Consider the following 13,068-nt stretch of genomic DNA (forward strand, 5'->3'; position numbering starts at 1 on the left):
CAGAACCGGCTAGCTTCAGGTCTGGGTCCCTGGAAATCTGCTTTGTCAACTACCCATGCACACAATCCCACATCTCCCCACATTCCGCCCCTTCCTGATCTGTCCAGCTCTCACTGCCATCCCCTTAGTCTTTTCACCCCCAGCTCAATTCCCCCTCGCCTGCCTTGGACTCCCACTCCACGCCTGCCAGTGCCAACGCCTACAAGGATAGTCACGGTCACCAGGCCCACCACCCGAAACTCATTTTCAAGATCCATATTTGGTAGCTGCACCCCATGCTCCTGGAAGGGCAGAACACAGAGGTAGGGGGTCACAGAGATTTTTTTTTTTTTGCGGTACGTGGGCCTCTCACTGTTGTGGCCTCTCCCATTGCGGAGCATAGGCTCCAGACGCGCAGGCTCAGCGGCCATGGCTCATGGGCCCAGCCTCTCCGTGGCATGTGGGATCTTCCCGGACCGGGGCACGAACCCGTGTCCCCTGCATCGGCAGGCGGACTCTCAACCACTGCACCACCAGGGAAGCCCAGTCACAGAGATTTTTAATTGGTACATCTGATTCTTAAAATGACTTGCCCAGGCTGGAGCCACGAAAATGCAAGCTGGGTGGTCAGCTGACTTGAGAAAAGGATGCGTGAAGGAAGGGAATGGGCATCACCCGGAACAGGTCCAAAAGGGTCTGTGTGAAGCCCACTGTATGCACAGCCACAGCTACTGCATAGGAGAAAGCAAATATGATTCCAGTGGAACTGCCAAGCTCCAGACCCAGGCTGTGCAAGACAAGGAAGTAGGTACCACCTGAGAGGAGAGGAAAGAAGAGTCAATCGGTCTCACCAACTCCCAACAGGACCGGGGGCCCTAAGAGGTCATGGAGTCACAACAGACTCACCAGCCTTGACTCTGCCATTGGTGGAGATGGCTGAGATAGACAGGCTGTTGATAGTAGTGACTGAAGCCGAGAGCAAGGTAACGAGCGATCTGAGCCCTGGAGTGGGATGGGAATGGGGCTCCTTTAATTCACTGAGGCCGAGTCCCAAATCCCTTCCTACTGTCTAGCAGAGTGCTGAACCCACACCTATGCCAGCCTGAGCAGTGATCCAAGGCAGCTGCAGGTAGAGGATGATGCCCCTGATCATCAGGGAGGGAGGAGTCACGGTCACCCTTAGCCCTTTCCTCTCACCCTCAGAGGGACCCTTGAGACTGTCCTCTGGAGCGAAGTTCTCTTTCCCTGCTTCCATCCCGAACCTTTGGGAACCCTAAGCACCAATCCGTTACCATGACTCCCATGACCCAGATAAAGCCAATGGGGCCTTGCCAGGCCTGGCCCCCGAATTCTCCACATCATTTTTGGGGAGTATGGCTCCACATGGGGCTCCTAAGCAGAGGTGGAAGTAATACTGTCCCCTGGCTGAGATGCCAAGACCCTGCCCCAATCAGCAGGTCAGCAACAAGAAGGACGGCCAACAGACCTGGAGGTGCTATGGGGGGAGGTCAGCCATAACGCATTTAATGGAGGGTGGACGATTGCACAGAAGAGCAGGTTTCATCCAACCTTCGGGGATTCGCTGTGGGGTATGGGTCCTGCCATGGTGGAGCCGAGCAGAGCCTCCAGAGACACATGGCTGTGGTGGAGCTGTCCCAGGACCATGGGGTTGGCAGAGAACGCAGATCAGGGTCCAGTGTCCTTGTCCTTGTTGGCAGAGGGAGGGCAGAGGCTGACCTGGGGTTTGTCTCTGCCAGATAGCGGTTCCTCCTCTTCCTGGTGGGGGCCCAAGGTGTTGGCCACCTTGTCTTGCAAAGGGGAGGCCATAAGAGGATCCACACAGAGGCTGGTCACTATTGCCCATTTCACAAGCCAGGACAACCATGGGCTGCCTCTCTGTTTACCCATTTGGAGGAGTGCAGCCCGAGGATTGGGTTCGGCTCTCTCACCACCAACTCCACGTTGGCACAGGGAGGAAACCCCTCGCTACGGGTGGGTCACCCGTGGTCGGTAGCCCTGACCCATGCCCCTTCAACTCCCACACTCCTCTGCCCTTGTTGGACCAGATGGATGGGTTATATTTGAGTTTCACGTCAGGATTGTTCGCTCCAGGGTCCCAGCTTTATCATGCACAGAAAAATTAACAAAGGCCAGGACTGACCCCAAACACACGCTTCACTCTTTCTCCCCACTTTCCTGCAGGTGTGCAGAGTCCAGACTTTCTTCACGCACCCCCTCCAGCCCAGTCCAGTGAGGAAGCCTTTCTGGCCTGGCTCACTCCACCAGATCCCCACATCCTACTTGGCTTCTGAATTTGCCTCGCTCAGCACCAGGGCATGACCTACAAGTGGAAGGGGAGAGGAGGTCATCTCAGGTCAGGCCCAGGGGATTGGGTGTCAGAGTTTGGGCACCTGGAGACCAGCCCCCAGCCTGCCAGCACTGCCTATAATTAGCTGGGTTCGGTCAGGGACGGGGCCCCGGGGGTGCGTTCCCTCTGCCACACTGTCAGGAGTAGAGCAGGCTCAAGTGAGAGGGCAAGCAGAACGCTGGTGTCTTAGGAGGGTGACTACTGGCATGGGGGCAAGACGGGCAGGGTACAGTTCCGGGTACTGGATGTTTACACATAGATCTTGCGTGCTTTGCTGCACCTGGGGAACCTCAGAGTCGCGTGATGTGGCCTACACGCTCGAGCCCTGGGATGGGGGGAGGGGGTTGAAGTAGGAAGAGGGACTGACATGTCGCCGGACTGGAGGCAGGGCTTCCTCTGGCCTCTGTGGGCCCAGCTCTTACCCTCTCTTCTCTTTCCTCTGCTTACCTGCAGCAATCCAGTGAGCTTGGGCCATGAGCGTCTCGGACTCGGCACATCGTCCCTCAGACCCTGAACAAGTCTCTCTTCCCGTCCAGAAGGACGGCCTTGGCCTCCCTTTGCCCACCAGGAGAACCCCCTCCTGGCCTCCGTCCCCAGACCAGGATCCTGGTTTGCCTCCCTTTCCTCTGGAAGAGCCTGGCCCCAGGCCCATGGCCCCGGGGAGCCTTCCCTCTCCAGCCTTGTCCCTAGAGAAAGAAGAGGAGGAGGAAGAGGATGAGGACGGAGAAGACGCAGAGGAGCCCGAGGAGCTGCGCAGCGAGGCGCATCCCAGCCAGTTTTTCGCGGAGGCACAGCGGCTGCGAGAGCAGAGGTTGTTGCTGGATGAAGACGTGTCAGTCGGGGGGCGAGTATACGGGGTGCATCGGGTGATCTTGGCTGCAGTCAGCAGCCTCTTCAGAGGCAGGTTGCTGGGCAGCAGAGGTCTGCAATGCCCCCTCAGCCTGGATGTAACCCCCGGGGCCTGGGAGGCCGTGCTGACCTTTGCCTATGAGGGGGTGCTGGGACCCGCCCCACGGGAGGATGTGCTGGTCGCGGCTGAAGCCCTGGGCGCACCCCGGGTGAAGGCTGCGGCCCAGTGGGGACGCGAGGGGGCTGGAAGCACCCGGGAAGATGAAAAGCAGCCCAGCCAGGCAGAGGAACTGAGAGAGAACCTGCGCACCATGGAGCTCCTGTACCAAGAAGGCATCGGGTGTGACCTGGAGCTGGAGGCAGACGGCTGCCGGCTGCGGGGTGAGGGTCTGTGGGGCATTACATTAATGCAGGCGCATATGCCACCTGAAATGGTGTGTGCAAGCAGCGGGTGGTTCGGTCCCTACCATAGTGGTTTTGATCCCTGCTGCGGTCAGAATTTCCCCAGGGTGACCTTTGGCACCTCTCCTGACCCACTGAGAATGGAGCATGCGCAGTTGAGTTGTTTTCTTAAGAGCACTGACAGATTTATGCTGTGGCTTTCCCTGTGCCCAGAAACAAGAAATTTACAGTCAGCTGGCTGGAGCTAAGGGTATATAGTCCATGCCAGTAGAACAAGCAGGAGGTGATTGACTCAAACAAAGATTAACCAAAGGCCCTTCTTGGCATCTTCTATTTAGGACACAGGAAAAGCCAGAGGAACACAGTGGAAAAATTCAGTGTGTCCTTTCCCCTAAGTGAGCTTGACACCATGGCAGTCGTGGACCCTACAGCTAGTGAGCAAGGTCTGGTACTGTTTGGCCAGAATCTTAAGGCTACCAGTTCATGGCACTTTGAAGTTAACTCTGCTCATCACCAGGAAAGCTGAAGAGGGTTGAATAAGTTGAGATTTATTCAGATTCTACTAACATTTAGTGAGGTACTGGGTACCAGGAATTTCTTTTACACATGCCATCTCTTTTCATCTCACTGAAAACTAGTGAGTTAGATATCATTATCCCTGGGTGCAGATAAAGAATATTAAATTCAGAGATGTTAACAGGTGAAAACCAGGATACAGGCCCACATCCACTAACCCAGTCTGCTGTCACTAGGCCATGCATTGCCTCCTATGCAGTCAAGTCAAAGACACATAGCACCTGGCAAATGGAGTCAGAGTGCAGACACATAAAAGTTTAACATTAAAAGGGATTTGTTTAGATATTATCTAGTTCAGCTCTTACACTTTATTGATAAGGAAGTCAGTCTTTAAGACAAGTCCAAAGTCACATAGCTACTGCTCATTGGAGGAATGACTGGCACCCAAAGTGCTTCTGGGACTCCCCAAAGGAAAAGGATCCTATCTTAGTCAGCTTGGGCTGCTATAACAAAAATACCACAGACTGGGTGGTTTAACAATAGAAATTTATTTCTCATGGCTCTGGAGGCTGCATCAGGGTGTCAGCAAGGTCAGGTTCTCGTTAGGGCCCTCTTTCTGGTTTGTAGATGACCACCTTCTCACTGTATCTTCACACAGCAGAGAGAGAGGGAGATCATCTCCCTCATGTCTCCTCTTATAAGGGCACTAATCCCATTCATGAGGGTTTCTACTCTCATACATAATTACCTCCCAAAGGCCCCACCTACAGATACTATCACGTTGGAGATCAGGGCTTCAACATATGAATTTGGTGGGGGCGGGGAACACAAACACTCAGTCCATAACAGACTTCTAAAGTGTTTGTTATCATTTCCAATAGCACTAGATGCAGGGGGAATTTAAAATTTCATAGTTATAAAATTCTCACGAGGGTTTGGAATTTAAACATCCTTGTATTCAATATCACTGCTTTCACTTCCTTTAAGAAACATTCCAACTTAGTGGTGGAAACCTGTCACTTAAAATTCTAAGGAATAATGATGAGTGAGAAGGGGCACAAAATACAAGTGGTTGTGAATCCTTTGTCAGTGGCTCTGAGCTATAGTCTGATTGATGGTATGGAAGATGAGATGGCTTACCTGCTTTACGGAATGCAGATTTTCTCAGGCAATATGGAAGCTGTCACTAATGTTTACTGCTTGGGAAGCACCAAGCTACTACCTACTGCTCAAAAAGACAGTGGAAAGCCACGCCGATATCACCTGCCCTTTGAGAGAAGTGAACATGCTGCAACTGATCAAAGCAGCCTGAGGTTCATCAGCCTCACTGGGAGCTTGGGTCTGTGTGACCTGCCTGAGAGGACTTCTAGAAGCATTTCCCCTCTTTTTTTAAAAATAATTAATTAATTTATGTTTGGCTGTGTTGGGTCTTCGTTGCTGTGCGCAGGCTTTCTCTAGTTGCAGCAGGTGGGGCTACTCTTTGTTGCGGTGCGGGGGCTTCTCATTGCGGTGGCTTCTCGTGTTGTGGAGCACGGGCTCTAGGTGCACAGGCTTCAGTAGTTGTGGCATGCGGGCTCAGTAGTTGTGGTGAATGGGCTTAGTTGCTCCGTGGCATGTGGGATCTTCCTGGACCAGGGATCGAACCCATGTCTCCTGCATTGGCAGGTGGATTATTAACTACTGTGCCACCAGGGAAGTCCTCCTCTCTTTTCTGTTATGAAGCATTTCAAACATAGCAAAGAAAAGAGAATATTAAGATGAACACTCAAACACCCATCACCCAGGCTTAACAATTAACATTTTACTATATTTGTTTCATTTCTTTATTTATTTTTTGCTGAAGTTTAAAGTAAATCTCAGACATTTCACTCACAAATACTTGGGTATGTGTCTCTCTAAAAGAGGACATTTTCTCATGTAACCACAATTTATCATATCTAACAAAATTAACAATGATTTCTTAATATCGCATAGTCCACATTGAAATTTTCCCACTTGTCCAAAAATGTGTCTTTTAGAGCTGCTCTGTTCAACCCAGGAGCCAATCAACGTTTGCACTGAACTCAGATATATGTCTCTTAAGCTTCCTTTACTCTCGTACAAGTCCTCTCTCCCTTTTTTATGACTTATTGAAGAAACAAGATTAGTTGTCCTATAGAGTGCTCCATGTTCTAGATTTGTAAGCATTTTCCCTCATGGTTTTGTTTAACTCATTCTTTCAACCTCTCAATTTCCTATAAACTTGAATTTAGATCTGAAGGTTTGATTAGATTTCGGTTAAATATTTTGGTAAGGATACTCCATACTTGATGCCAACTGCCTCAAATTGAGTTACATTAGGGAGCATATAAGGTCTAGTTATTTTATTTTATTTTTTTTGCGGTACGCGGGCCCCTCACCGCTGTGGCCTCTCCCGCTGCGGAGCACAGGCTCCGGACGCGCAGGCCCAGCGGCCATGGCCCACGGGCCCAGCCGCTCCGCGGCATGCAGGATCCTCCCGGACCAGGGCACAAACCCGTGTCCCCTGCATTAGCAGGCGGACTCTTAACCACTGCGCCACCAGGGAAGCCCAGGTCTAGTTATTTAATAGCATTTTTGAATAGGATATTTTCAGAGTCACAAGGGCCATGCAGATAAGCAGGGAACTGATACACAAGTATGCTCACTGCAGCCTGACATCAGTTACAGTGATCTGCCCAGACAGCCCCTGCATGGAGATAGAAAATGAATCACTGCCTTTCACTAGGACTCAGTTTCCATATCTTAAAAGGAGCAATTGAAGCAGGTGATTTTGAAGGCTTCCCGTTTACAAGCACTAAATCTTGGGTAAGAGGAGATGGCAGTTAGATGAGTGTGGCTCACAACCATTCCTGAGTGTGGTACCACTTTCTGAGTAAAATCTGACTAGCAGAATGGCTGATGTCAGTGGCTCTTATAATTGTAAAGAACTTTATTCTGTGCACAATATAGAAAGACCTATATAAGTTGCACACCGGTCTTTGCAGTTTATCTTGTACCCCCTCTTAGCAAATGTTCTCTGTAGCATCTTCACTTGATTGCTCAAGACCCTTTCTCTAATTGGCCTGCATCAGGAAGACTAAAGCAATGTTTTTCAAAGTGTCTTCAGGCCACTAACATGAGAATCATGCAGGGTGCTTGAATATGTGAAAACACAAATTCCTAGGGTCTCCGTCTAGAGCTACTGAATCAGAATCTCTGGAGGTGGGTCCATGAAACCTTCACTGTAACAAGCACCCCACGTGGTTCTGGTGCATATACCGCAGTTTGGCCTGTGGTCTTGGGTGGTTGGCCCAAAGTTGGGGCTGTGAAGACAGGGGAGTGCCTTGCAGTTTGCAACACTCTGGGTCCCCCTCTGCTTCTCCCTCTTGCAGTGCACCGAGCAGCCCTCGCCTGTGGCAGTGAGTTCTTTGGGGCCATGCTCCTGAGCGGGATGAGGGAATCCCAGGGCACAGAGGTGTCTCTGCATACCGTCTCTGCCCAGGACCTGCGGCTCCTTGTCTCCTTTGCCTACTCTGGGGTTGTGCGGGCAAGGTGGCCAGGACTGCTGAGAGCCACCCAGGCTGCTCTGCAGTACCAGAGCTCTTCCTGCCTGGCTCTGTGCCAGAGAGCCTTGGCACAAGGCCTCAACCCTGCCCGTTGCCTGGCCCTGATCCCCATGGCTGAAGCCCCTGGGCTGGAGAGGCTCTGGAGCAAAGCCCGTCACTACCTCCTCACCCACCTGCCTGCTGTGGCTTTGTGCTCCACTTTCCCATCTTTACCGGTCGCCTGCCTGGCTGAGCTCCTGGACAGCGATGAGCTACACTTGCAGGAGGAGTTCGAGGCCTTTGTGGCTGCACTGCGTTGGCTAGCTGCCAACCCTGACACCCAGGAGTCAGAGGCCAAGGCCCTGCTTCAATGCGTCCGCTTTGGCCGTATGTCCACCAGGGAGCTGCGGAGGGTAAGAGCGGCCAGGCTGCCTCCACCCTTGGGCCCGGACCTACTGCGTCAGCTGATGGTGGAGGCTGAGGTTCCAGGACAAGAGAGGCGGAGGGAGCCTGACCAGGCACTAGTAGTGATTGGCGGGGACGGGCTCAGATCAGACATGGCCACGAGACAGCCGTCCCGAGGAGTGTGGTGGGCCCGGGCCTTTCGCTGCGGGGTAGGACTGGTTCGAACTGTGGAGTGGGGACGGCTGCCTGCCCTGCCTGCCCCCGGGCGCTTTCGGCACGGGGCTGCGAGCCTAGCAGGAAGTGAGCTCTACGTGTGTGGCGGACAGGATTTCTACGGCCACTCTAACACCCTGGCTTCGACTCTCAGGTATGGCCCCCTGAGAGCGGCCGGTCCCAAGGTGGGCAGCTGCGGGAGGTTGGCAGCCCAGCCAACCGCAGACTCCCAGGGTCACTCTTCCCATCTCTTGTCCCACTGTGTCCAGGTGGGACCCCAGGCAAGAGGACTGGGAGGAGATGGCACCTTTGTGCCAGGCTCGGAGCTTTTTCCCCCTGGTGGTGCTGGATGGACTGCTTTATGCCCTGGGTGGACGAGACAGTGGTGTTGCCCTCAGCTCTGTGGAGACTTATAGCCCCAAGCTCAATATCTGGAGGTGAGCAGGGAAGGGGGTGTTTCAGGCATCAGGGAGAGGCTAGGAGTCTTGGAAGAGGAGAACGGAAGATGACTGTTGCCTGATCACGTGCCCTGTTCTCCCACAGGCCGGCACCTGCTCTTCCAGCACCACGCTTTGCCCACGCAGCTGCTGTTTTGGAGGGCCAGCTGTACGTGAGCGGCGGCTGCAGTGGGACTGGCCAGTACCTGGCCTCGTTGCTGCACTATGACCCCAAACTTGAGAAGCCGGGGACACTTCTGAGCCCTATGGGGGTACCTCGGGCTGGCCACGTCATGGCTGCTCTGGGTGGGCGGCTGTATGTAGCGGGTGGGCTAGGTGAGACTGGGGACCTGCTGAGCTTCGAGGCCTATGAACCAAGGACCGATAGCTGGACTCACCTGACCCCCCTGCCCTCGCCCCACGTCGGGGCTGCAGGCGCTGTGCTGCAGGGGGAGCTACTGGTGCTGGGGGGCTACAGCCACCGTACTTATGCCCCCTCCCACCTTATCCACGCCTTCTGTCCTGGCCTGGGCCGATGGCTGTGCCTGGGAACTCTGCCGAGGCCTCGGGCTGAGATGCCTGCCTGCATCCTGACACTGCCCACCGTGCAGCAAATAGCTTTGGTTCCCACACGACACCAAACTAAACCTGCCGGGTGAAGGGGGAGTGGCGGTGGATGGCGTGAGGAAGGGATAAGAAACATTTTGAGAGGATAGAAATGATGGGGGCAGGGATAAAGAGAAGGCTTTATTCATGCTCATGTTTCATTCTAGCACAGTGCTTTACAACTCACACAGCTTTTGTATGTATGATCTGCATTGAGGAAAAGGTGGTTCTGGAATTCCTAGGGAAAGAGCGTTGGGGAAGGAGAGGCAGCTGAATACCTAGGTAAGGAGAGGAGACCCAGGGGCAACTGTACAAGGTTTAGATTCTTGGTGGGGAAAGTGCATCTGGCTGGGCAGACAGTCAAGAAGCGTCAATGGCCAAGGTGTAGGGGCCATGAGAGGTCAGTTGGGAAAATGATATTCTGATCAATGGACGAAGGAGAAAAACGTGGAGAGGCCATCCGTGAAAGAGCTGAGGAGTGTGGGGGAAGGACTGCGATTGCTGCTTCTCTTTACTCTCCAATCCCTGGGACACCCAAACCCTCCTGAAAAGGTTCTTTCTCGGGTAAACTTGTAGACCCAGTCTAGCGTTTCCTCAGCCATACAGCACAGGCTGCCCCTAAGAGCCTCTTGGTTTTCAATCTGAGGAGGATGCTCCTGTCTGGACCTGGCACAGCACAGGGGCCCGAGATGCCAGGGCGACGAGGTGGGAGTGCTGCAGGCGGGGAAGATGAAGACGGGAAGGAGGGAGGCGCCCATGGCGGCAAAGGGATGAAACAGGATTTGAGGGCATGGGGTGGGAGAAGTCAGGAGCTTGGCTGGCTTCTTTCCTTCCCTTTGGGGTGAATCGAGGGATCAGGAGAGAAAACAGTACAGTGTGGTGTGAGGTCCTAAGTTGTGAGAGGAAGTGGCAGAGAGAAGAGTAAAAGGCAGAGGAGGCCCAGAAAAGTGGTTCCTTCCTCTGTCCCTTTCTTCCAGAGTTTTTTGAATCCATTTCCCTTTTTCTTGGCCAGGGAAAGTTGAGTCAGATGTTTCCTCTCTCTCTTCCTCCACCCTGCTTTTCCTTCCCTTTTTTTTGCTCTTTTCTATCTTTTCTCCTTTCTCCCTCACAGTTATTAATTATCTACTGTGTGCCGGGTACGATGTGGGGCACTAAGGATCCCAAGGTCAGGGAGCTCCCGACCAGCACACAGACTTGTAAGCAAATACAAGTTTGACAGTGGACTTAGAGGTATGGACACTTGCCTCATACCTCTCCCGAGAGCCGCGTACCTCACATGCCTCGTAGTTGAAGGTATGAGAGCCCAGACGATGGAGGAGGGAACTCTGTCCAGGGAAGACTTCTGTTAGGAAGGCATCATCAGATGGGTGTAGATTGAACTGGATCTTGAAGGCTTCCTGGAAACTCACCTTCAGAGAAGGAGGGAGGCATTCCAGTCAGAGGAAAGAAGCAAATGGGGCATGTGGTGCCCTGTGTCTCCATAGCAAAGCGGAAGTCAGTATTCCAGGGATTCTTCAGAGAATTCTGCTGCTGTGCCAACCTACTCTCTTCCCTGGAGCCTTCCTGAAGACAGTGGCTTTCACCTAATTGTATGTTCTCTTCCTCCACAACTCCCCTACGTCTTTCCTGTCTGGTATTTCCACTTCTGACCCCTGAACAGCTTAAGGCAAAGAAGGGCCACTTCTTTGTACAGGTCAATTTTCTCTTACCCTTGCTAATTTAGATTCTCATGCTGCTAAGGGTGAGATGAGGGAGCCTCCCTCGCATCTTTCTTCATCCCGGCCAGGAGAGACTTGACATGTTTTTGTTTATTGTTTTGAGATTTCATTATTTTATTAAGGTTTCCTTCTATATCTCTGTTTAGGAACGTAGTTGAAAATGAGGAGGGGTAAGTAGGCTATATAAGAGAACAGAGAAGAAAGATTGAAGAAGACAGGGAAGAAGGAAATCGGAAACACTGAGAAACTACGAGGATTGAGTCTTTAGGGTGAACTTCTGTGAACACGCTCTGTGATTTGTATGCAAAGACAGGCTTAAATAAAGGTTTCACCATGACTGAATCATTCTTGTCTGAGTTTCTCTATTGTAAGAAACATTCAATATCCCTTGTAATTTGGCTTCTGTCTCCACCACACTACTGAAACCATCCTCCTTCATTGTCACCATGACCTACTTCTCACCAAATCAAACAATCTAAGGCCATTCTCATTTTTCTTCATCTTTCTGCAGGAATTGGCTGGCTTGAAAATTGGCCTAAACATTTCTCCTTCCCTGGCTCCAGAGATAGCACACTCTCCTACTCTTCTTACTTCTCCAATCCAAAGAGGTGGCAGAAAGTCAAATCATAGTGTCCAAGAGGGGCTGGTGCCATCCCAGGCAGAGCTGACAGCCAAAGGGCCCGAACTGTGTAGATGGGGGAGCTAGCTGCAAAAGGCTCTAGCTTTCATCACTTAGGTTTTTTTGTTTGTTTTTTGTTTTTGGCTGCACCCCACGGCATGCGAAACCCGTGCCCCCTGCAGGGGAAGCACAGAGTCTTAACCACTGGACCACGAGGGAAGTCCATTTGTGAAATTGTGGTTAGAATGAGAAGAGAGGAGGAGGTTTCTGATGTGAAGCAGGACACTGGTCTTGCTCTTGGACCACTCTTCAGTGAGAGGGGCCTGATACAGGCAAGGCAATGAGCTGGGGCCCTGGGCAAGTGCACTGAGATTCAGGGTAGTATTTCGACCCCAGAAAGGAAATAGAGTAAGGATCAGGAATTGGGACAGAAATCACTCCTACGGAGCAGGCAATCATGGCAATCCAGGGATTAGGCTACAGTCTGGTGAGTTCCTAGAGATGCAGGATTCTTATCTTTAGTAAATCAGATAATGAAGCAAGGTGTTGTAGGTACTCCCCTACTACCTGCCTCCACTCTTCCTTCAACTCTTCCTTTGTGGGTGAAGGTGGAATTTACACACCTGTGCTCATCGTTTCCAGGTCAACTCAGGAACTGGAGAGAGCTGGGGGTGTAGGTTCAATACCAGTAAGTGTGTTGGACTATATGAGTCTCCTATGCCTAATTCTGGGTTGCCCATGTGCTTCTCTTACTTTGCTTCATGATCCTCTTCAGAAAGCTCACCTCTCCTCTATCCCAAGCCTTAATGACTCAACTGGGTTCTAGTCATATTATTATTATGTTTTTTTTAGCAGCCCTCACCTCTACTTGGATTTACCACTGTCATCGGTTCAGACTCATCATGCTTTGTTGGCACTATCATTTTTCCTTTTTCCTAGACACAAAACTTTGTAATCATCTTGAGCTTGCTCTCCTCTTATCTTTTTCTTCACTCAACTCATCATGTAATTTTTTTTTTTTTTTTGTGGTACGCGGGTCTCTCACTGTTGTGGCCTCTCCCGTTGCAGAGCACAGGCTCCGGACGCGCAGGCTCAGCGGCCATGGCTCACGGGCCCAGCCGCTCCGCGGCATGTGGGATCTTCCCGGACCGGGTCACGAACCCGTGTCCCCTGCATCGGCAGGCGGACTCTCAACCACTGCGCCACCAGGGAAGCCCTCACCATGTAATTTTGAACTACTTAAATAGAAACCTTACTGGTCTCTTCTCCAGATATTTTCCCTGTCAAATATACTATATATATGTGTGTGTGTGTGTGTGTGTGTGTGTATATATATATATATATATATATATATATATAATGCCCTGGACATCTGGAAAATCGACAACAGAAAAGCTTAAAAAATGAAAAA

At 51.7% G+C, this 13,068-nt stretch overlaps 2 protein-coding genes across 5 annotated transcripts in view; both read left to right on the plus strand.

The window, feature by feature from the left end:
- Positions 1-2,288, plus strand: part of OSGEP (O-sialoglycoprotein endopeptidase) — a 16,488-nt gene extending 14,200 nt beyond the window's left edge. The window contains exon 12 of the mRNA XM_027083743.1: positions 2,182-2,288. The gene's annotated coding sequence lies outside the window, so the exon portion shown is untranslated. The remainder of the gene's footprint in view (positions 1-2,181) is intronic.
- KLHL33 (kelch like family member 33) overlaps positions 1-11,380 on the plus strand; it is a 12,514-nt gene extending 1,134 nt beyond the window's left edge. The window contains exons 1-6 of one of the 4 annotated variants that reach the window (XR_003428154.1): positions 2,241-2,353; positions 2,801-3,577; positions 7,507-8,431; positions 8,547-8,714; positions 8,821-9,602; positions 11,185-11,380. Coding sequence is in view for 3 of the 4 variants with exons in the window: in XM_027083736.1 (XP_026939537.1) it covers positions 2,821-3,577; positions 7,507-8,431; positions 8,547-8,714; positions 8,821-9,373 (2,403 nt within the window). In the remaining variant the exon portion in view is untranslated. Of the gene's footprint in view, positions 1-2,240; positions 2,354-2,800; positions 3,578-7,506; positions 8,432-8,546; positions 8,715-8,820 lie in introns of those variants that run through there. The other 3 variants (XM_027083735.1, XM_027083736.1, XM_027083737.1) reach the window with 3 other exon arrangements.
- Positions 11,381-13,068: the final 1,688 nt, after the last annotated feature.

This window comes from Aethalodelphis obliquidens, unplaced genomic scaffold (genome assembly GCF_003676395.1).
Source record: "Aethalodelphis obliquidens isolate GAN/ISIS:26980383/991018 unplaced genomic scaffold, ASM367639v1 scaffold51, whole genome shotgun sequence".
Lineage (NCBI taxonomy): Eukaryota > Metazoa > Chordata > Mammalia > Artiodactyla > Delphinidae > Aethalodelphis > Aethalodelphis obliquidens.